The sequence below is a fragment of the Amblyomma americanum genome, chromosome 5 (assembly GCF_052857255.1).
Source record: "Amblyomma americanum isolate KBUSLIRL-KWMA chromosome 5, ASM5285725v1, whole genome shotgun sequence".
In the NCBI taxonomy this organism is placed as follows: domain Eukaryota; kingdom Metazoa; phylum Arthropoda; class Arachnida; order Ixodida; family Ixodidae; genus Amblyomma; species Amblyomma americanum.
The window spans coordinates 135,666,927-135,687,944 of record NC_135501.1 but is presented as its reverse complement, the minus strand read 5'-3'; the positions used below and the strand labels follow the sequence as shown (position 1 = coordinate 135,687,944).

Here is a 21,018-nt window from a genome sequence, read left to right as displayed (position 1 = left end):
GATGGGCCGGAGGTTGTCGGTGTTAATGGCTTTACCTGGCTTGGGAATGAAAGTTACTAGTGCCGTTTTCCAATCTATGGGGAGTGGTGTGCTTCCAATCCAGATAGTGTTGAAGTAATCGAGGAGAGTTTCGTAGGCGGGATCTGGGAGGTTGGCAATAAGCTTCACCGTCACCTTGTCCCGGCCTGGTGCTGTACCTCGTTTCATTTTAGCCAGGGCTGCTTTTAGGTCATGGAGCTGGAACGGTTGATCCAAATCCGCGTTCTCGGAACCGGCATACGAGTACGCCTGACCACGGGGATCCTGGTGTATACTCAAATATTGGTCGCGGAGCGCATCGGCCAGTTTGGCCGTGTCTCCAGTGAAGTTATGTATAGCCCTTTGAAGCTGTTTTTGTGTCTCAGTACGGGTTTGTGCCGGATCAATAAGAGCGCGGAAGAGGCGCCACGTACTCCGACTCGACATTTGCCGAGCTGCAGTGTTGCATCGGTGCACCCAATTGGAGTCGGCGAGTTGGGCCGCGTATTGTGCCGCCTGTTGGGTGATATCCGCAATGCGAATTTTGAGTTTCCGATTGTGTTTTTGACGACGCCAGCGGCGGACTAGGCTGTGTCGTGCCTCCCAGAGGTGGAGGAGGTGGTTATCCACCGCCGGGCTCGCCTCTGAGAGTTGAACACTTTGCTCGACTGATTTCAAGTGGGATACTAGGTGTTGGGACCACGTTGAGTATCCTTGGTCCATTATCGATTGAGGATTGGTGTAACTGTTCCTAAATTTGGTCCAGTCGGGTAGTTTTGCATTGGCCTGTGGTCTTGTGAGTGGCTTGGTATGGATTGTAGTGGTAATTATGCAGTGGTCACTACCGAGGGATTCCTCGGTGTTCCTCCAATCTGCATAGCGAATATTTTCGTAAAGGTGAGGTCCGGACACGTATCGCGTGTAACGGAGTTACCTATACGAGTGGGTTGCGCGGGATCCGTGTGAAGAGTAAGGCCCAGTGTGGAAACAAGCTCCGCCAACTTGCGTCCGCGTTTCTCTTCACGTGTGTACCCCCATAAGGTGCTGGGAGCATTAAAGTCCCCAACGATTATGAGGGGATCCCGATTCGCGACCTTCAAAGCCCGGCTGAAGATATCTGCGAATGTAACATTTGGTAGCTTTGGGGGACAGTAAATGTTGAGTATGTGCAATGGGGGGTCCTGTTTGCGTAGCGGAAGGATCGTCACCATTACATAGGAGAAAGTAGCGCTAAGATCCAGGTCAACCTGGGAGGCCGTGTAATTTTTATGTACGCAGAGGCAGCTATGCGCATCCTGCTGGTACACCGTGTAACTGGCAAGGGTGGCGCCATTTCCTGGCTCCTGAAGGGCCACCACAGCAGGTAATTCTGGGAACGTTGTAAGGAAAAGGCGTAGAACGGCTCGCTTTGTGCGTGCCTTGAATCCGCGACAGTTCCACTGTACAATTTGAATAGGGATCGAATTGCGTCGCGGATGCTTCCTATTTCTAGGGGCGCCCGCCATGATCAAGGGTAGAGTTGTGAGTTTGGAGAGAGGAGGCTTGAGAGCCAGTGGCTCCAAAGAGAGGAGCGTTCTCTGTACTGAGGATGGCACAGGGGACCTCTTCTTCTTCTCCGGCGATTCGACGCCTAGACGCTTTGAGCTGCCGGCCTGCGGAGGTTTTGAGCGGGCCAGCGCGCTTGGGAGCGCGGGTGAGTTGAGCGAACTGAGCGGTTATGAGGTTCGGGATAGATGCCGCAAGGTGGCTAATTTTGTTGAGTGCCGCCGTAAGTGTGGCATTGATTTGCGTTTCCAATGCGGATATTCTGTTGTTAACTTGAGTTTCGAGCGCGCTCACTCTCGCCTCGAGTGCCGTGAGGGCATGCGCAGCCTGTCCTGAAGGGGTTGCGTCGCTTTCCATTGCCTCTGCTGCGGGTGAGGCAGAGGTGTGGTTGGGGGAATTTTGGCGGGCCTCCGCTATTGCGAGGCGCTTTTGAAAATTTGCAACCTGCTCGCGGAGAGCAGATATTTCTTTTTGTTCGGCAGAGATTGGCCGTTGTTGGGATTGGGAAGGGGGAGCGAAGGGAGAAGCTGCCCTGCCGGCGCCGCTCACCTGGGAGTGTTGCTTGACAACGTTTGCCCACGTCTTGGAGCCGCCGTTTTGGGGAGGTCCGAGGGGCTTCGCTGCACCGGCTTGAGGCGGCGGTGGCGCAGCTGGAGGTTTCCCTTGGCTCCCAGTAGAGGAATTCACAGGCTGGTCCATGGCTTGGTCGGCAGCCTTGGCCTTCACGGGATTGAAGCCCAGCCATACATCGCGGCGCCATTCAGAAGTGGCCTCGAACGCGAACAGTATCCCCTTACATGAAGGGAACAAAACCGAGACGCCACATTAACACCGCACGGCCTTAAGTGGCACGTCCGCTGTGAAATAGAGATGGCTCCGGCACTCGACGACCTGAGCGGTAGAGGCTGGCGCCGACGGGGAGAGGAGGAAGACATTTTACAAACATCGGGTATGGGTGAAGAGAGTCGTAGACCGTCCTGTAAGGACACTTCATGTACTCAGCTCTCTAATACAGTTCTTTTTCGTTTTCCCCCCAAAAGAGTCTTTAAGAGCCAGTGCATGATTAAGACATCCAACACTCCCCTCCGCCTGCGTTTATGGACTTCGCCACGTGTTAACAAAGGGAAAGCGAAGGCCGATCCCTGCTGCTCCTGGTTCGAATTTCAGTCACCCCTGAAGAAGAGACCGAGTTGGTCTCGAACTGTTGGGTTGAAAATAAATTACTTCTCGGGGTCGGCATTTCTCAACTTGTGTTGTTCAAAAACCCAGTGAGGCGGATTTTTTACGGAGATGTTATCGTTGCTTTGACCACATGCCATAAACGTAATGCGTCATACCCAACAATTTTGGACGAAAGCATATTTGAGTAGTAAACCGTTTATGTACGCGTTTCTTTTTTCATATAATGTAAGTTTTCACTGTAACAACTAACATATCCGCAGATCACCTGACATAAGTCTTGCATATTTTTCTATGAACTTTTTGCTGTCGTCAAAAGCGTTCCCCATTGGTTTTCTGTGGTTGTCTTAAATGTTGGATGCGTTCGATGGACACACTTTGAAAGAAAGAAATTGCTGCATATTAGAAGAATTTCATTAAATTTTATTTACTGTTTCCTTTAAGGCCCGAAGGCATTACATAAGGGGGGACATATTGGTTTGCAACGGTGAAAGTGATGTGAACATGCATAAAACAAAATCAAACTTACAAACATAACAGTGGCTGTATTCATGTCACGGTTCAACAGCAGGCGATACACCACTCTTCAAAGACATATTAAATAATATTCGCTACAAAGTGCGCAGAAGCGATCAAAATCAATACGAGATGAATTTTTATTTTCTCGTGGAGGTGTTAGTGATCACTGATCAGTGCATGAAGCAATGTCGTTAGACAGTGAACTGCAGAGTGCTATTGCGTTGGGAAATAATGAGTTGTTGTAAGCAGACGTGTGGCCACTGCTGCGTGCTATTTCGGGTCACCGTAACTGAGCCGGGAGGACGTTCGTAGTGGGACGGTTAATAGCGGCTGTCGTGATCTTGTGTTATGATAAAATGTATGAAGTAAACATAGGCGGGAAACGACACGGCGTGATTCTAGTGTTGACGGACGGAGGGTCTGCTTGAGGGCGGTGACACTGACTTCCTTTGAGTAACAAGAAGTGATCAACCGAATGGAACATTGCCTTCAATGTTTCCAGAACACTATCTTACAATTTTAGAATTTTCAAAATTTTTGTCCGAGATTGTTGGACGTGAGCAGAACAATTGTTTTTTACACTGCAATCAATCATTTCTGCGCGTACTTACATTAGCGTGGAAACCTATCCGTCTGCTCTTCCAGGCAGGTGTAATAGTCTGCGTGCAACACATGCGCCTGTCTTGTTGAATTTTTTGCGCAGTTTCTCAACGGTCTGTCTGTATGCATCGTGGAGTGAGATATGCCACTGCAAGATTACTGAGGCTACCCTCTTAATCAGGTTAAAGATAGGTCGCTTCCATTTACATCTTTCTTCCACAGATTACTTCTTTAACCTCAGTTTTTTGCTCGTTTCAGTGTCTGTATGTGCTCGGTTGGTCTGTTTTTTTTTTCGGAACAGCATGCGATTTGCTCCTACCGTTTCGTCTATGCATGACACACTACGGTAAAATATATCACGGCATATGCACTAATTTAAGACATGGCACGTGTTCATCTTAAGGCACGTCGGTTCCAGTAAAGGCACCAACACTTTGTATTTATTTATTCGAAAACTGTCAGCGTTCCAGTGATACCCGTGTGCGCTGCGCAGACGAAAATGGAGTTGAAAAGGAACGGCTCCATGACTCGCTGCAGTGGCGGATTGGAGGAAAAAAAACGATGGTGTTTTGATTCAGATGAACTGTATTTTACTCCCCGTATGAACGACGTCAGCGTTAGTGGGGCAAATATGGAGGCAAGATGATACACTAGAGTAGACATTTGGGCTATTTGGTGTGGGTTCATCTTTAAAAACATCGCAAAAGGAGTGGACGAGACAGAGACAACAGGACGAGCACGGACCGAGTTGGGTTGTGAAGAGCATGAGAAACGAGAGAAGTGAACACACTCTTGTGCATTTTATTTCTTTTACATCGGGCCCTTTTCCTCGCGCTGTTTTTTTTAAAGATGAAGATGATATAATTTTCAATAAGGGTCGAAGGAATCTTGAATGAGATTGCACATAAACGAGTGAATCTTTTCGCGCTCGCGTGGGTTTTTCAGAGTTGTCAGAAGAAGAAGCAGAAGTGAAGAGGTTCCCATGCTTACTAAGGAGAACAAGAAGAAGAAGAAGAGGTTGCCTTCTACGGCTAGGGCGGAGCGATGGCTAACTTCACCGAATTTGCCGATTTTGCTGATCCAGGTACGGCCTTTACCTGGCTCCTTTTCGTAGACATCTGTGGTTTGTGACGAAGACAAGCGAAACGCGGGCGCAATGCCGCTTTACCAACCGATAAATGTGAACCCTCGCGAGGAACAGGCGTGGGTGCTCTACAGCGTTTGGCCTTTTTTTCTTTCTCCGTGCTGAGCGGCGCATGCGGCGAATACATAAGTTACTGCCGCCTTGTGGAACAGTTCTGAACTGTCGTATTTACCACAAAGTATATACTGTTACAGCCTTCAAACTGGTGCCCGCGAAGAAATGGTCTAATGGAAAGAGAGCATGAGTTGGGTACGCTGTCGCTAAGCTGAAGAAAAACGCTTACAGGCGTGAGCTACGCTTATTCTCCCTAAGTCATGACACATTCTGTAGCAATTTGGTTAAAATCTCGCCGGGTGTTGCATTGCTGCACTGCTCCCTATACCAGTCATTCACGTCCATGAGACGGTATAAATATTTCGCGACTCACTTTGTGGAAAGGTACGTAGGACTTCTTGCGACGACGGAAGCTGTGTTCCGGTGAAAGGTACGTAGTAGGCACACCCTATGGATATCTGGCATGACCGATCGAGTAGAACTCCAAGCACGAAAATGCAAATGCCCTTTGTCAGAAAGAGTTTTAAAATCGAGTCTTTTATGTCACAGACGCTCCAACGATGCTTTGCGCCCCACTGCAAGCACATGGACTGATGACTATAACCGCGCTTTTGCACTGTGCTCAGTAAACAGGCTGTATAAGGAGGAAACTCGTTGCAACCCATGGACTCAAGTTGTCGCATATAGTTGTCGCATATACATCATAGGTATATGAGGTGCCTTGGCTGACAGTATAATGCGAAGTTTGTGGAACATCCCTGGGACGTGTGGTGTTTTCATTAGGGATATCACGCTCTCTTCGAGACAAGCCCTCACGAGAGCACCTGTCATTTGGCTCCGAGGCTATGGGGAGCTCCGCTGCTCACTGTGTTAGGACTAATACGGTTTTGGGCAGAGGTGCTCGTCCACAACAGCAGTGTTCACGTAAAGTGACTTGTTTAGGCACCAGCTCTAAAGGGGTTCATGTTGTGCAAGGGAGTCATGCGAGTCATGTAATACACCCTTTGGCCGGAAGTCTTGATGCCTCATGGTTGATTCTCATCTGTGCCATGCGGAATGTATGGTACGCCTGACGCTACAATTAAATACCTGCAGGGTGACAAAGGGCCTCGTCTTTACATTTTAGGACATTTATTCCTTAGGGGTGCTGAAGAACTCCACTGTATCGCTCAAACCAAACCACGTGGCCCGAAGCCTTTCAACTGATGCTATGTAATTAAGGCAGCTAAGCCTGTGTGTAAAGGGTTGAATGGGTCCTATGATCTACTGGCATTAATGGGCTACATGGCCGTTGATGACGTCACTGGTGATGGTCACTTGTTGATGTGTAATTTTTTGCAAATGGCACCATATCAGCACAAGAAGCAACATCTGGGCTGTAGTATACCTACGTGCGTTGGAATTGGTTTGCACATTAAAGAACCCACACTTGTCGAAGTTAACAAGGCGTCGTTGTCTGAGCTGGCGTATCTCACAACTGGATGTAACTTGGTGACGCAAAACTTTGTATGTTTTAACTATGGCAGTTAATTGCATTCCGGAATATAGAATGCATTGTTTTGGTGCAGATTATTATTGCACAAAGCCCTACAGGTGGCGTCAGGAAAGAAAGATAAAAGAGAAAACAAAATAACGCAGCTCCCAGCACAGGTACTGCCGCGTAACGGTGTTTTCACCTATAGCGTCGTGTATTTCTTCTCCAGATTTCGTCACCTTGCAGCCGCCTGCACTCGGAATCAGGAGGAGGCCTGTGTTCAGCATTGGATTCCACGACTACCTAGAGAGGCCTAACGGCCTTATGAACCTCATGGAGATAGTGAGCCTTGCATCCTGCACTTTGACGAAACGGGCCTCGCCTGACCTCTTAAGGCGGTCAGCCAATAGTCCGGGCGGATTAAAGAGGGAGGTTGCACCCCTGGGAAGCAATTTTGATCGGAAAAAACCGCATTAGCCCTACTCATGTCGAACATCCTGGGAAAAAAAATGAAAATTATAAAATTATAACATAGTGTTATAGAATTATTGAAGTGAACTGTCCATTCTATTGATGCATTGCAATATCTTTCTTATCAAATGTTTCCATCTAGCGCATCGAACAGTTAAGACTGACGTAGAAAGCCAATGGGGAAGGAACGCTTTTCACGGTATCAAACACGTTAATAGAAAACAAAATGCAAGACTGCTGTCGGGTGATCTGCGGATATGTTCATTCTTGTAGTGAAATCTTACATCATATGAAAAAATCGCGTTTATAAACGATTTCCCGCTCAAAAATGCTTCTGTCCAGAATTGTTGGGTATGACGACTTTAGTGGACGAAGTTCAGGAAATACAATTGATAATTTGTTTGTTGCTACTGGGCTGAACGTGCTGATCTCTTTGCTCGTTTCATCCGCCGTATGGCTGCGCCAGGTGGGCGGCGTCGCCCTGTACGTGCTGATGACCACCGGCAAGAGGGACTCGAAGGCGGTGCGCTTCCTGGCCGGCACGGCCTGCACGTTCGGCTTCAACGGCGTCTACATGATGCTGTCCTGCATGATGAGCGCCACATCGGCCTATTACCTGCCGCGCCTGTTCTACGTGAGTACGAATTGCTGCCCAGTGGGAGGAAGGTATTCAATTCGTTTTTAAGAGCGTTCAGCTCTACTACTCGCGTTTCGGGTCTCAGCGTTATTGTTATAGCGCAAATCGTAACCCAGTGGTTCCCACGGTAACCGAGGTGGTTGCATAGAATAAAGTGTTAACAGGCGGCAGCGTAATGCCCGGGAACAACAACATGGAGGCAAACTATCTCGATCCGGTATAGTCCCTTCGGTTACGAATTAAAGCGAAGTAAAGGAAAATTATTCCACGTGCTTTTTCTACAAGACGATGTTCCGAAAATGGAAATTAAAAAAAAATCCTTCCCGGGTTCGAACCCGACCGCGGTGGCTGCGTTTTTATGGAGGAAAAACGCTAAGGCGCCCGTGTGCTGTGCGAGGTCAGTGCTCGTTAAAGATCCCCAGGTGGTCAAAATTATTCCGGAGCCCTCCACTACGGCACCTTTTCTTCCTTTCTTCTTTCGCTCCCTAGCTCCTTTATCCCTTCCCTTACGGCGCGGTTCAGGTGTCCAACGATATATGAGACAGATACTGCGCCATTTCCTTTCCCCCCAAAAAAACCAATTATTATTATTTTAAAAAATCCACTTGAAAGTGGATCCGGTATGTCGATCCCTGTCTAGCAAGCGTCAAAGTCAGGCCACTTAGTCCCAACATTGGTGTAATATTTGTGGCCGGAATGTTCGCCGCAGAATGTTTCGGATGGTGGCATACGGTTGAAAGTTTCGTACAGCATAAACTTATTTGTTTAGGCAGTGCCTAGCTCGCGGCAGGTATTCGAACCGGCAACCTATGTACCCCCAATTCCACGTCTTTACGAATCTTCATAAAACTGCGGCTCAATCGCTTGTCGGTGCGTACAGTGTGGGGGCGTACGATCTGACGTCTCGTGCAGCATAAATTTGCTAGTTCATTTAGAGTCTAGCTGGGGGCAGGGATTCGAACCGTCGACCTACGTTAGGTGTGTTAACGCTCGACATTCGATCGCTGCCTCAACGTCGGCTCATTTTTTTTATTCGGGGGAGGAACGTGCCTGAATGACGGAAAATGAAATTTCACGCTCCTTGAAGAAAAATTAACGTATATTTGTCGATCCTCAATTGTCCTCTATATGGATCTGCACAAAGTTCAAGGTCTCATTTATGCCCGTTCTGACTCACTTCGGTGGGACGAAGCCACTGTGCAATCAGTTCAGCTTATTTCAACTCATTTAAAGCACACTTTAAGAAACCGAAAACGGGTGCCCTTCGGGACCAACGCTCACGTTAAGCGCGGAGGTGCCCATCCTAGAAAGCAGTGTTCTGCGTTCATTTCACATGCCTAGGGGGTTTCGCGCACCCTGTTGCAAAGGTTTCTGAGTGTTAAGAAAATTTATATCGTAAATAGCAGGATTTAACGTTACGAAGCGAGACATGGGCTGTGAGGGACGCCGTAATGCACGGATCCGGATTAATTTACACCGCCCCAATGTTCTTTGACGGGCGCTTACATCGCACAGCAGACAGGCGTTTTGTATTTCACCTCCAGCAAAACGCGGCCGCAGAGGCAGGGATTGGAGCCTGCGACCTTGGGGTGCGTAGCCGAACTCTAAAGTCACTAAGTCACCGCTGCGGGTCCTAAATGTAAGTTCGAGTCGTTTTGTGGTATACTTCAGCTGTGTCTGTCTTTACCTCCGTCCGTCGTCTTCTTCCCGGCGCTGCTGTTCTAGGTATGCAGTATACCAACTAGCCGACACCTTGCTCTTGTGAACTTCACTATCCAGCAGCAACAAAAATCTATACAGACAAGTTATTCACACGCATGGCACCTCTTTCTTCCTTTTTTTCTCTTAGACCCTCCTTTATTCCTTCCCTTACGGCGCGGTTCAAGTGTCCACGGATGTGTGAGACAGATACTGCACCGTTTCCTTTAATAATAATAATTGGTTTTGGGGGGAAAGGAAATGGCGCAGTATCTGTCTCATATCGTTGGACACCTGAACCGCGCCGTAAGGGAAGGGATAAATGAGGGAGTGAAAGAAGAAAGGAAGACCCCAAAACCAATTTTCAATATCAATTTTCACGCGTGGATGCACCGTGGGCGAAGCCAATGTTAGTGGTAAAGTCGGCAGTGCCGACATTAAGCGTCAAAAGAGTTTTTTTCCTCGAAAGAACCAATCCAGACACCGAATTTTGATGAAGTTCCCCTGTAATTGTAAGTTCACCCAGATATATTTCCCCTGAAAATGTATCAAAATTAAATTATTCATAAAACTGGCATTTTAAAGTATATCGCGTAAGACATTCCGATGCGTTTCTTCGAATAAAAAAAAACGCGTTGGCCTCTGTTCCTGTCCATTGGTGGATTTGGCACATTTTGAAAAAAAAAAAACTCCTCAAATATTGCCTAGTTGGTCTCACGTGCTTGGATTAATGGTAGGTTCACATTTAATGTTTTTAGGCGGGAGTAGCGAGTGAAATGGCGGCTGCGAATCCCGTCGCTCTTCCGCCGGGTATTCATATGCGAATGTGCACAGTTGCGTTTACTTCCGCAAGAAGGCTCAAGGGAATTATTTTATCGCATATTAAGCTGCCGTCACGTTAAAAAATTTAAGTGTCCTTTTTGGCCGAAACTGACGCGATCGCCTTGAAATCACGAATGACTGTATCGTAAGGAAGGGGCGCAGTGAGTTTGAGACCGGCATAAGAACGACGCCACGCAGCCTTATTCTGAGCACATCCCGCGATGAATGAACTGCACTATACACACAAACTGCTTAATAAGGGAGCACAAAAGGAGTAACCAATCCTCTAGAGCCCTCCCTAAATGAGGCCTGGTATGTTGCCCAACCCGCCGCGGTGGCTCAGTGATCACGGCGCTAGGCTACTGATACGGAGTACCCGGGTCCGAACCCGACCGCGGTGGCCACGTTTCTATAGAGGCGAAACGCAAAGGCGCCCGTGTGCTGTGCGACGTCAATGCACGTTAAAGATCCCCAGGTGGTCGAAAATATTCCGGAGCCCTCCACAACGGCCACCTCTTTCTTCTTTCACTCCCACCTTCCTTTCTTTCCTTACGGTGCGGTTCGGGTGTCCACTATTTCATTACTGCAGGAAGTGAGCATATAAGCAGGTATTGGCTTGTGGAGTTTTAAAGTACCGAAGCTTACACATGTGTGAACGTATGGAAACTGCGACTGAAAGAGAGAGAGAGAGAGAAGTTGTTGCCAGGAAGAAAGAAAAGGAAAGTGCACAGGCCTGCTCACTGGCTCAAGCCGAGCCACAATCGCTACCACGTGCAGATAGTAGGACAGTTGGAAGATGGGATAGAAAGACAGGATAGTAAAGACGCGCTAAAGACAAGGCCGATTCCGGAGGCAGTGCAATACTGGGCCAACCGGTGGCGGGATTGAAGCATCCTTCAAGCTCTCCGCCACATTTCCAAAAATAAGTCCAATTGGACCCGTAACAGATACTCTACGGGGTCCGGACAATCGTAATGCGACTGAAACTAAATAGGCGATGCTTTATATTGTGAAGACAGGGCTCTCCCTTCCCTCATTATGGTGCCTCCACATGTTGTCACGCGCAATGTGGCCTGGGGTTGAAAGGAAACGAAAGTGTGCCTCGAACAGCCTCTTCAAACCAGCAAGCGCGTATTTTAACCCAGAGAACTGCCCTTTAAAGTAAACCCGATCGTAGCCATTAAAACAGCACTCAGGTGCTTGTATACGAGCGGAGTACGCGTCCAAGTACACGGGGTCAGTGCATGTTTTGGTGTCTCTTCCCCACGACCCCCTCGCAGTACATCGTCTTTCAAGGAACCGGTGCCGCCTGCTACCTTGTCAGCTCGCTGTATATTGTGCGAGACAGCCACCAGGTGGCGGTGCAGCCTGTGAGTACATACTGACTACACAACGCTTCAACCATAGGTACCGATGCCAATGCTTTTAGCGTGGTTCCTTCTTTAAAGCGAAAGCTCTACTCTTCGCACTCCAACTCTCAAGGTCAAGTTCGGTGCGCGTTTGACCTTGAGCCGGCGGGGCGGAGCTGTGGCAACTGACGTCATACCACGTGACTCGGGGAGAGGCGCGCAGCTGCGTTCGCTCGGATCCTCGCCGCTGCTGTACCACGTGACTAGCGAGGGTGTAACAACTGCTTCGCTGGCGCTCGGTCGCTCAGTCTCGCCATAGATTGGGGGCGCGCCGGGCGGACTCCAGCGCCAAACCATGCTTAACCATGCTCAACAGAACTTTCTGTCGTATCACTAGGTTTACCAAGCGATAAACCACTGCTAGTTTTTTTTTTTGTCCAGAGTGAACTCTGCTTCAAGCCGATCCTCATGCACTCGGGTTTGCCGATGATTCAACTTAAGCGAGTTAAAATGTGCCTTTTTAGCATCCATTGCTATCCAACCCCCTTCAACCCCCAGAGAAAAGAGGCACATTTTGTCACTTTGTTTCTCCTCATCTTAGCAACGCATTTCTTTATGTTGTTGAGAAGATTTCTCTAGCCCTTGTACACACTCAACCAAAAACCTTCACACCACATGATTTGTTCTTAGTTTTTGCTGTAAGCAGCTTGTGGCATCCCCTAAGCTCTAAGCCTATCTGGAGTGAGAAGGACCCTCGTCTTCACCTTTTGGGACGTATTGGTTTTCAGGGTTGCCGTAGGGGCTCCACTGAAGGGTTCAGTACGGAATCATGCGGCCCGAAGACTTCTGACCAAGGCTGTACATGGGCCGTGGCACAGGCTGTCTCTGTGTCAGTTTCAAACCCGATCGAACCACTTGGGCACCGGGGTATTTTAGCGCTATTACTTCAGTCACATTCAAATATATTTTTCCGTCAGGCCGCCGCGGTGGCTCAGTGGTTACAGTGCTCGGCTACTGACCCGAAAGACGTGGGTTCGATTCCAGCCGCGGCGGTTGAATTTCGATGGAGGCGAAATTCTAGAGGCGCGTGTACTGTGCGATTCCAGTGCACGTTAAAGAACCCCAGGTGGTCGAAATTTCTGGAGCCCTTCACTACGGCGTCCCTCATAGCCTGAGTCGCTTTGGGACGTTAAACCCCCATAAAACCAATACCATATTTTTCCGTCATCGCTGGTATACATTAATCGCAGGCCCTTCCTAAACTTAATGCTTACAGTTACTAATTGCCGGATTAGATAAGCCAGATGTTCGGATTAAATGAATTGACATTAAAGACTATAGACCACATATTTTGCTTGACATTGACAATATTACTGCATTGCTACAACCAGACCTCGACGAAATCTCTTGCGGGTGTTATTAACGGCACATCATGTCGAATGCTACTAAGTGCTAAGTAGTGCGGTTATCACGTTGTAAAGTCATAAATCTACCATTCTATTGTATTATCAATGCGTCATTACAACCATTCACATCGAGTAAGCACCTTTGTATTGCGCTTACCCCAAGCCTCAGTTGAATAGATCATATTGACCACATTTTCACGAACTCCGATCGCATTCAGGGAGATTTAAAATTTTCATATATTCTTGTACCAACTAATATACCTTATTAATTTTTGATTCGTAGTAAGGTAGAGTATACATTTTCAATAGTGGACTGTCTAATTAACGAGTTTATAGGCGCAGTTGAAACAACGCAAAATTACACCGTTCGCTTCATTCTTTCTAATAATAATCGTTCCACAAGCAGAACGCTCATGAATCATACCTTACAATTATCATCCCTTTAGGTACGTAGGACGATTTGTCACGACTGAGCCCTTTTTTTAATATTTATCATTCGAACACAGGTCTAAAAAAAAGTCCTGTTCGTACCCGACCTATTTACATTACCACCCGTGTTTGATTACCCGGACAAAGTCGACCAGCATTACTGCTTGCTTCGCATCTGTCAACCCCAGGACATCATCGACAGCTTTACTTACTACTAACAGCAAAAAACGATTTCGAGTTCATTTTGTAGTTAATTAGAATGCGCAACTTTTATTTTCTTCACGGTGTAATCATATAAGGCGACGCCGATTTCACACTTAGCTGTCTTATTCTTGCTGCTGTGAAAGATTTAGACACGAAGTTTTCACGTGCAAATTTTTCTTTGGAGTTATGCGCTGAACAATGGTATGCATGAGACACGATGTAGAATTCACCTATGGCAGCTGAATAATTTATAATTGATTTTTTTCTCGTATCGTTCCGGTTTTGGTTTCAAAAGCCGAACAGCGGCTGTGACATACAAGATGCTCTCAGGTCCCGTGAGGCGTGCAAATACTGCGATATAATCTTTGCTTGTCCATTTTTTGTCATTCCAATTCTGCAGTTGGTTTGCGTAAAATTGATGTGAAATAAGCCGCATGAAGCAGCGACCATATTGCAGTTTTTATATGCCTCATGTGACCTGAACGCGTCTTGTACGTCGCAGAAGTCCTGGCTGTTGAAACCGAAACAGTATGGGAGAAAAAATTCAATGATGACTTATTTACCTATTGCTGGTCCAATCCACGTGGCTTTCTGATGTTTTCTGATGTGTTGCGAATCATTCTAAAGGGGAAAAAAACACAACTAGAATTGGATGGCTCTACTGCGGTAATACAACTTGTAGGTGGTTCTTGCTTACTGTACTGTAAATTATTTATATTATAACCGCTTTTGTAACAGCTTCCGAATAATCTTAACCTTGTAATACCACCTTGCATAGTTTTCTTCACACGCTCAAATTTTAAATGCGTTCTGCATAATATTTATAGTACATAGGCGGCTTTATCAAGAGCGCCACTATCTTTGGAAGGTGCTGCCATGCCGTGTCTATAGGCCAGTCCCCATCGCCATGTGCGAACGCAACAGGTCACGGGTAGCTTAACTCAGTATTTCGGAGCTTCCGCATTCATTTTTCATGTTTTAAACGTTCCCGGCTGAGGTAAAAGAATTTTAAAGCAGCAATGAAGCCGTTCGGTGTAACAAGTGATGGCCTGAACTTGGGTGGATGATGGGGCCGCAGAAACTTGGCTGACGTATATAGTCATAAAAATCTGAATAGCAGTTTTCGTGTGACATGCATGGTGCAAAGCGGCGGTGGAGTGCAGCTGACGGAGCACATGGTGGCCCAAACGGCCGTAAGGCAGGGCTAATTAAAGGGATTTGCGAGATACATTTGTTCTACCGTGGACGTACAGTTAAGCTTATATGATGGTGATGATGTACGATTTAGCATTGCTGAAAGCTGGCGAAAATAGTCATCTCTTGACTGTTTTAAGTGCGATGTTTTTGCACATATGTCGAATAGGCCCATCGTGGACACAATCAGAGTACTTTTGAAATAGTCACAGAGATCAGCTCGTTTCGTGAATTCCGACGCGGATATGTGACAATAGAAGTTTCCACCGTGTTATCACAATATGAATTGAAGGCCTTGCGGCTACAAATCAATTGCCCCGCCGAATAACGGAAAACATGGTAGAAGCAATTACGACACTCAAGGTGTGGCTTCCAATAGGAGATACAACTGTGTCCTTTTCAAATGTACAAGCGACGATGTGGGACAAGTGAGCTCTAGTACAATGCTTTCTTGAGCTCAATAGTGCGGCGGAATTTGAAAGTGATGAAAAAACGCATGGAAATAATTCCTGCAAGAGTTCACGAACGCAATGCCTTGGCATGCACTAAACGAAACGAGGCCCACCCGTTTGTGCATTGAGCTCTCTTTTTTCTCTCGGCACGTAGGCAGTTCTCACCACACTTTCCAGCCGAGTTTAATGGGAGCAATTTTTACCTGCATGCATGGTTATTTTCTAACGTACCTTATGTTCGACCGTTCGCATGTTTCGGGGATTAATTCGCTGTCACGTAGTAGGCACACATGAAGCCAAGCATGTCCGACATTCTCGGACAAAAATTATAAAAATTAGAACATTGTACGATACTCTTATGGAAATATTGAAGGCAATGGTCAATTATTTTGATATGCGTCAAATTCTTTCTTTTAGATGTTTCCATCAAACGCATCGAGCAGTTAAGGCTGCCATGGAAAACCAATGGGGAATGTTCTTGACAATACCAAAAACGTAATATATATAAAAAATGCAACACTTCCGTCCGGTTATCTGCGGGAATATTGCTTGCTATAGTGAGATTTTACATTATATGAACAAAAATGTGTTCTCAAGCATTCATAAAAATGATTTTGTCCACAATTGTTGGGTAATGACATATATAGCGAAATGTTTCTTTTTCACGTTCCACGTCACATTTGCGGTAATACAGGCCGTACTACGTAAGTCACCATGAACGAGGCTGGCACTGGTGGACACTCAAGGTTAGCTTACACGCAACATAAATACCCCCTTAAGTTACGTGGATATTTGCCGCCGTAGCACAGTTGGTAGCGCACCGGACGCGTCATTGGGAGGTCGTGGTTACGTATCACAGCGGGGGCTAGCGGTTGTTGTTGTTCTACTTTCTTATCAGTCATCATTGAGCCATACAATAATTACGCTGTCAATTTCCGATTCATGAGCACCGGATGTTAAAAATCTATATTTCCCTATTGTTTCTTTGGTATCGGTGTCGATTGGCTTCCTTCATGCCTATGTCATAACGAGCACCTCATTTCCCCTCCTTCTCTTGTCTTTGACGCATAGTCACATGAACACATACTACCAGCAGCAAACTGTAAAACACTGACTCGCAACCAAATCGCCTGGCAGCGTTAGTACCAGCAGGTGGAGTATGCATATCCTCTCATACCTTCATAAATTTCAAGCTATTGTCTTACGTGACTGCACTGAACTTATTTTTCCTTCAACCGGCACTGCGTAACTTTTGCTGCCGACATTTCTTTCCACTCTTAGGCCAGCTTTAGCATCGGTACTTGGTTTGTGACCGTCCGTTCGCCACCAACGTACGCAGCATCTGCCGCCAGTGGGCCGAAACGTTTTCCGTTGACGCGTGCAACACATGACGATGATGGATGTTCATGACGCAAGGGCATCTGTGACCAGAGGGCGCCCACAGAACAAGGTGTTTTCGTCGACTCAAAGCGCCGCAAAGATGTATTTCGCAAGCATTTCGCCCGAATGAAGTAGTGCGCTAGTCCAGGGGAAAGCTTGTACCCATTGTAACACAGAGGGGTACCCGGCGGTACTGGGGATCGAACCCCGCACCTCCCGTATGTAAGGCGGGTGCTAAAACCAATACGCCAGCGCTGTGGTGCACGCTTGCTATGCAAAGATGCCGATAGTATTTTTTATCCAATGGAAAGAGGTGCAGCTGCAACATCTTGCACCCACACACGTGCCGCGGCTGGCGACGCAGTTCGCGTGGTTCTGTACCTAATTTTTTTTTCTTCATGCGTCGATGTTGCTTCAGCCGACAAGAACAGAGTGGTAGCCGGAGGACCTTGCATCTCGACTCATAGCGACATATTGACTCAAAACACTTTGCAGCTACTTCGTGGCCCAAACGCCTGCGTAGCATGCTGATAGCTATTCTAATGATGGAGTAAATACTCATAAGCATCCGCACAAACGCAGCCATACGGCTGCATAGGAAACCTATACACCTTCCACAGAAACTTCGTAGTTTAAGACAAAATTCATCCTGGCCCGGGGTTCGAACCCGGGACCACCGCCACACCGGGCCAGTCGATCGACCAATTGAGCTGTTCGGGATGGCTAGAACGTCGTTTGGCGAGAGCGCATTCAAATTGCTTGAGCGAATTTACTCTCTCATTACAAATCTTCTTCACTTTGGGAGATTCCCCTAACTCTTTCATGTCGCGATGCCCGCACATGCCAGAGAGGAGGAGAAGGAGAAGGAGAGGAGGAGGAGCTGTGCGCACCTAATCAGTTCCTCCGAGAAAGAAAAGGCCCTGCACTCCTCCACTGACGTCATTCACCTTGTCCTGTTGACCATATTCTCCCATCTATTTAGACCACAAGGCCCAAATAGCGACGGTCGCCGTACCTTGGCAACCGGGCAATGCGCGTGACGTCACAGGAGGAGTGCAGGGGCCGTTTCTTTCTCGGAGGCACTGGCCGGATAAAGGCTATTTGCCTCCTGTCCGCGAAAACAGTGTATAGTCTGCATTCTCTTTACCCCGTAATCCAGTACATTCTTGCCACAAAATTTCATGTACATGCTTTAGTTTTATTATTGCAAATAAGCAGTTTTCTGAGCATTGTTCTCGTTCACTATTTTGTAACTGCTCACTTCCCTCTCTAGTGCCCTCATGGCCATGAGAGAACCTGAAATAAATAAATAAACAAATTCTGACAGTGAAGTTTTTGTTGGGCGCAGATCATCGGGTTCTTGACGGGTGGCGTGCACGCCATGCACTTCGCCTACACGAGCTACAAGAAATACTACGCGAAGAGGGACACCGGCTGGTTCTGACGAGTCGGCGCCCTTCCAGTGGCCGGGATGCAGTCGCTGCCTCTGCCTCCAGAAGCCTCCCGATGACGTCACTTGCTTGCGTCCCTTCTCTGTGCGCAGAGGGCGCCTGTCTACAGCTACTAATTTCGAAATGGAAGCCCTGAGACTTTATAAGCTACGCGGCCTTGTGGTAATGTGCAGCCGCTGCATCTACATTACGCGGGCTGCAATACGTTCATTAACTCGAAAGGCTAGTCTTGCAGTAATTTTGTTTGTGGCAGAGTTCAAGGGCGTACGCTCCTTCACTTCAACACACACATACACACACACGCGCGCACGCGAGGTGGTTTATAACCCGGCCCATGGTCAGACTTCACGAAGCCCTGGGGATGAGCCGCGTAATGTGCCAAGTGCCTTTAATTTCCCCATCTTTGTATCGCAGTTTTAACGTCTAGAAATTGTGCACTCAAAGAATATAGGGAGAGCCCTTAAAGTTCCGCGGGTAGCCGGGAACACTCAAGTTCTTCATGAGCCACTGCCGAAACCACTTAGCTAGTGGCCTAGGTCTTACCTTTCGGAAACGAAGCCGTGAGGGCCTCCACTGCAAGTTGACATTCCTCGCGTTTCGTTGAGCTGAGTACGGCTTTGGCAGAAACGCATTTGCCCGTAGTGGAGCATTTGGAAACAGATTATTCTAACCACCTCCAAGTTTTCACCGATGGTTCTGAGGACAACGTTAGCGCGGCTATACGCGGATACAACTCAACAACGAAGCGGCGTTTCCCGTCAAAGGACTTCATTCTAGCCAAGGGCGACCGGCCAAATGCTAGATTGACAATGCAGAGAGGGCACTGTCCCGGAGCATGGAGGGAGGGGACTATCCCCTTTTATCTACCACTCCCTGCATTGTCACGCTAGTAGGCTCATGAGAATCCGCCGACTCCATAGGTTGGAAGAGGGTTCTTTAACGGCGAAAAGCCGCTTCGTCATTGAGTTGTATTCGCCTATAGCACATTGGCATTTCATGTTTGATCTTTGAATACTGCCTGGTCTATCTTCCTTATTCGAGTCGTGTCTTCCGCAACTGCTGACAGCGTTGCTGTAGAGGCGGCCTTTTGTCTTGTCCGGCTCAGCGTGGTGTCATATGACAGATCCAAAATCTGCCCTTCAAAGGCAAGAGAGTGGACTCCCCTCTGAAGTGCTGTCTCTTAGTTCTTTGCGCGTGATGCCCAATCTACACAGCAGAGGCTTTTCTATAGGCTTCTAACGAGTCCCCTTGCACATATATGTATCTCAGCCAACGAGGGAGTGTCCGGACAGCCTAGCCTATGAAGCGTTGTCTGTGAATCCCTCAAGTAAAGTTCCTCAAAATGTCAAGACCTTCTTCGAAGAAACTGTGCTGAGCGATTTCAGATCCCTGTGGGGTCCATTCAAGCAGCCGTGTGTGACGAAGAAACTAAAGAAACTTCACCCCACTCTGCTACACCGGATTCGCACGGGCTCGGCTCGTACCCCAGCGTGGATGAACAACACTGGTCTCGCATCGTCTCTGCCGCGTCGTTCGTGCGGTGTGTGTGGGAATGTAGAGCACTATTTTTTGTTAGGTCCGGATAACAACGCGGAGGGTTCTGTCCTACGCACTTCTAAGGATAGGAGCGTCACACTGTTCACTTCAAGATATCGTTTATCCGCTCTGAAACAGGCGGCTTCCTGCCTTCTAAATTTCACCATAATCATCATCATTATCATAACCATCCTCACTACACCCACTGAAAGACAAAGGCCTTTCCCATGTCTCTCCCTGCAACCCTGTCCTTTGCCAGCTGCTGCCACTCTCTCCCCGCAAGCTTCTTAATCTCATCCTCCCGCCTATCTTTCTGCCGCCCCCTGCTACGATTGCCTTCTCTTGGAATCCACTCCGTTACCCTTTGGACCATCGGTTCTGTTCCCTTCGCATTAAACTCCATGCCCACGCTCCTTTAATCTTGATTTTGAACAGGATTTCATTATTCCGAGTTTTTTTCCTGACCTACTCTGCCCTCTCCCTGGCTTTTAAGGTTCCATCTATCATTTTCCTTCCCCAGCCTTCTAATATTCCTTCAGAACTCTAATCCGGACTGCCGGGCCACAGATGTGTGCCTCAAATTACCGAGAGCAATCAGCATATCAGTGTCGTTATGGTAGAGCCATTGCTCGCAGAATAAACGCAAGCCACGTCACACATTACAACAGCCTCAACCCAACGTAAGTGGACTCCGTCGCTGCAGCATCGAAGAAGATGAGGAGAAAGAGGAAAGGAGGAACGTCGCAGTGCGTGGGGGAGTGGCTCTTATTTCTCCAATATGGCGCCTTGCAACTGGCGTTCGCGAGTGCTGCCATGAGCCTATTCCCACCGTCACATTTGCAATCGGTGACAAAACGCCACATACCGCACCTTTCAAAGAGCAATGTTCAAACTGAGCCACACAAACCACTTTTTTATGTCAGCGAGAATTGTAATCATGGCCAAACTTTTAACCCATACCACATGGTACGGGCATGCCAGAAGAATTCAGTCATTCCAAGAATCAATAACCCAACGTATGAGAACTGGGAGGTGGCAGTGTCCAGCTCGCATTTGGAAGACCAGCTTTTGCTGGTGAAGCGGGCAAGAGCGGTGGCAAAAGCCAATGGGCTCCTGAAATGATGCCCCACCCAACTGCTATTTCCTATATGCATTGTCATCTTCGTTACATTGTAAGCAGGGCCTATGGCATTTCGAAATATCTTCACTACTGTAAGTGGTCAAAGTATTCTTGTGGGCTAGCACACAGTCCTGTGTGCCAGAGGCCTTGCAGCTGCTGTGCGTTTAACACCTCGCACAAGACGGAAGTCAAAGTTCATTCGTCAACCTTCCCCTCTTGACGTTACAGAAACACTGGCGACGGGTGGCTGCGCGCTATGTTATTTAATCGCGACAATAAATTAGGTGAAGCGAAAGCGATCAGCGCGCCAGAAGAAGCCACTGTTTCGGCAGTGAC

General features: G+C 47.7%; 1 protein-coding gene across 1 annotated transcript; it reads left to right on the top strand.

The window, feature by feature from the left end:
• Nucleotides 1-4,864: 4,864 nt before the first annotated feature.
• LOC144134218 (uncharacterized) lies at nt 4,865-9,366 on the top strand. Its single transcript, XM_077667177.1, has 4 exons — nt 4,865-4,945; nt 6,763-6,875; nt 7,471-7,638; nt 9,313-9,366. Exons 1-4 carry the CDS (start codon nt 4,906-4,908, stop codon nt 9,364-9,366), a joined length of 375 nt encoding a protein of 124 aa, XP_077523303.1. The 5' UTR covers nt 4,865-4,905.
• Nucleotides 9,367-21,018: the final 11,652 nt, after the last annotated feature.

Bases quoted from the DNA above. Each gene is read 5' to 3' on its own strand.
- LOC144134218 (XM_077667177.1), top strand. From the start codon at position 4,906: ATGGCTAACTTCACCGAATTTGCCGATTTTGCTGATCCAG. The intron at 6,876-7,470 runs GTGAGCCTTGCA...TGGCTGCGCCAG, and splicing joins TTATGAACCTCATGGAGATA to GTGGGCGGCGTCGCCCTGTA. The intron at 7,639-9,312 runs GTGAGTACGAAT...GGTATACTTCAG, and splicing joins ACCTGCCGCGCCTGTTCTAC to CTGTGTCTGTCTTTACCTCC.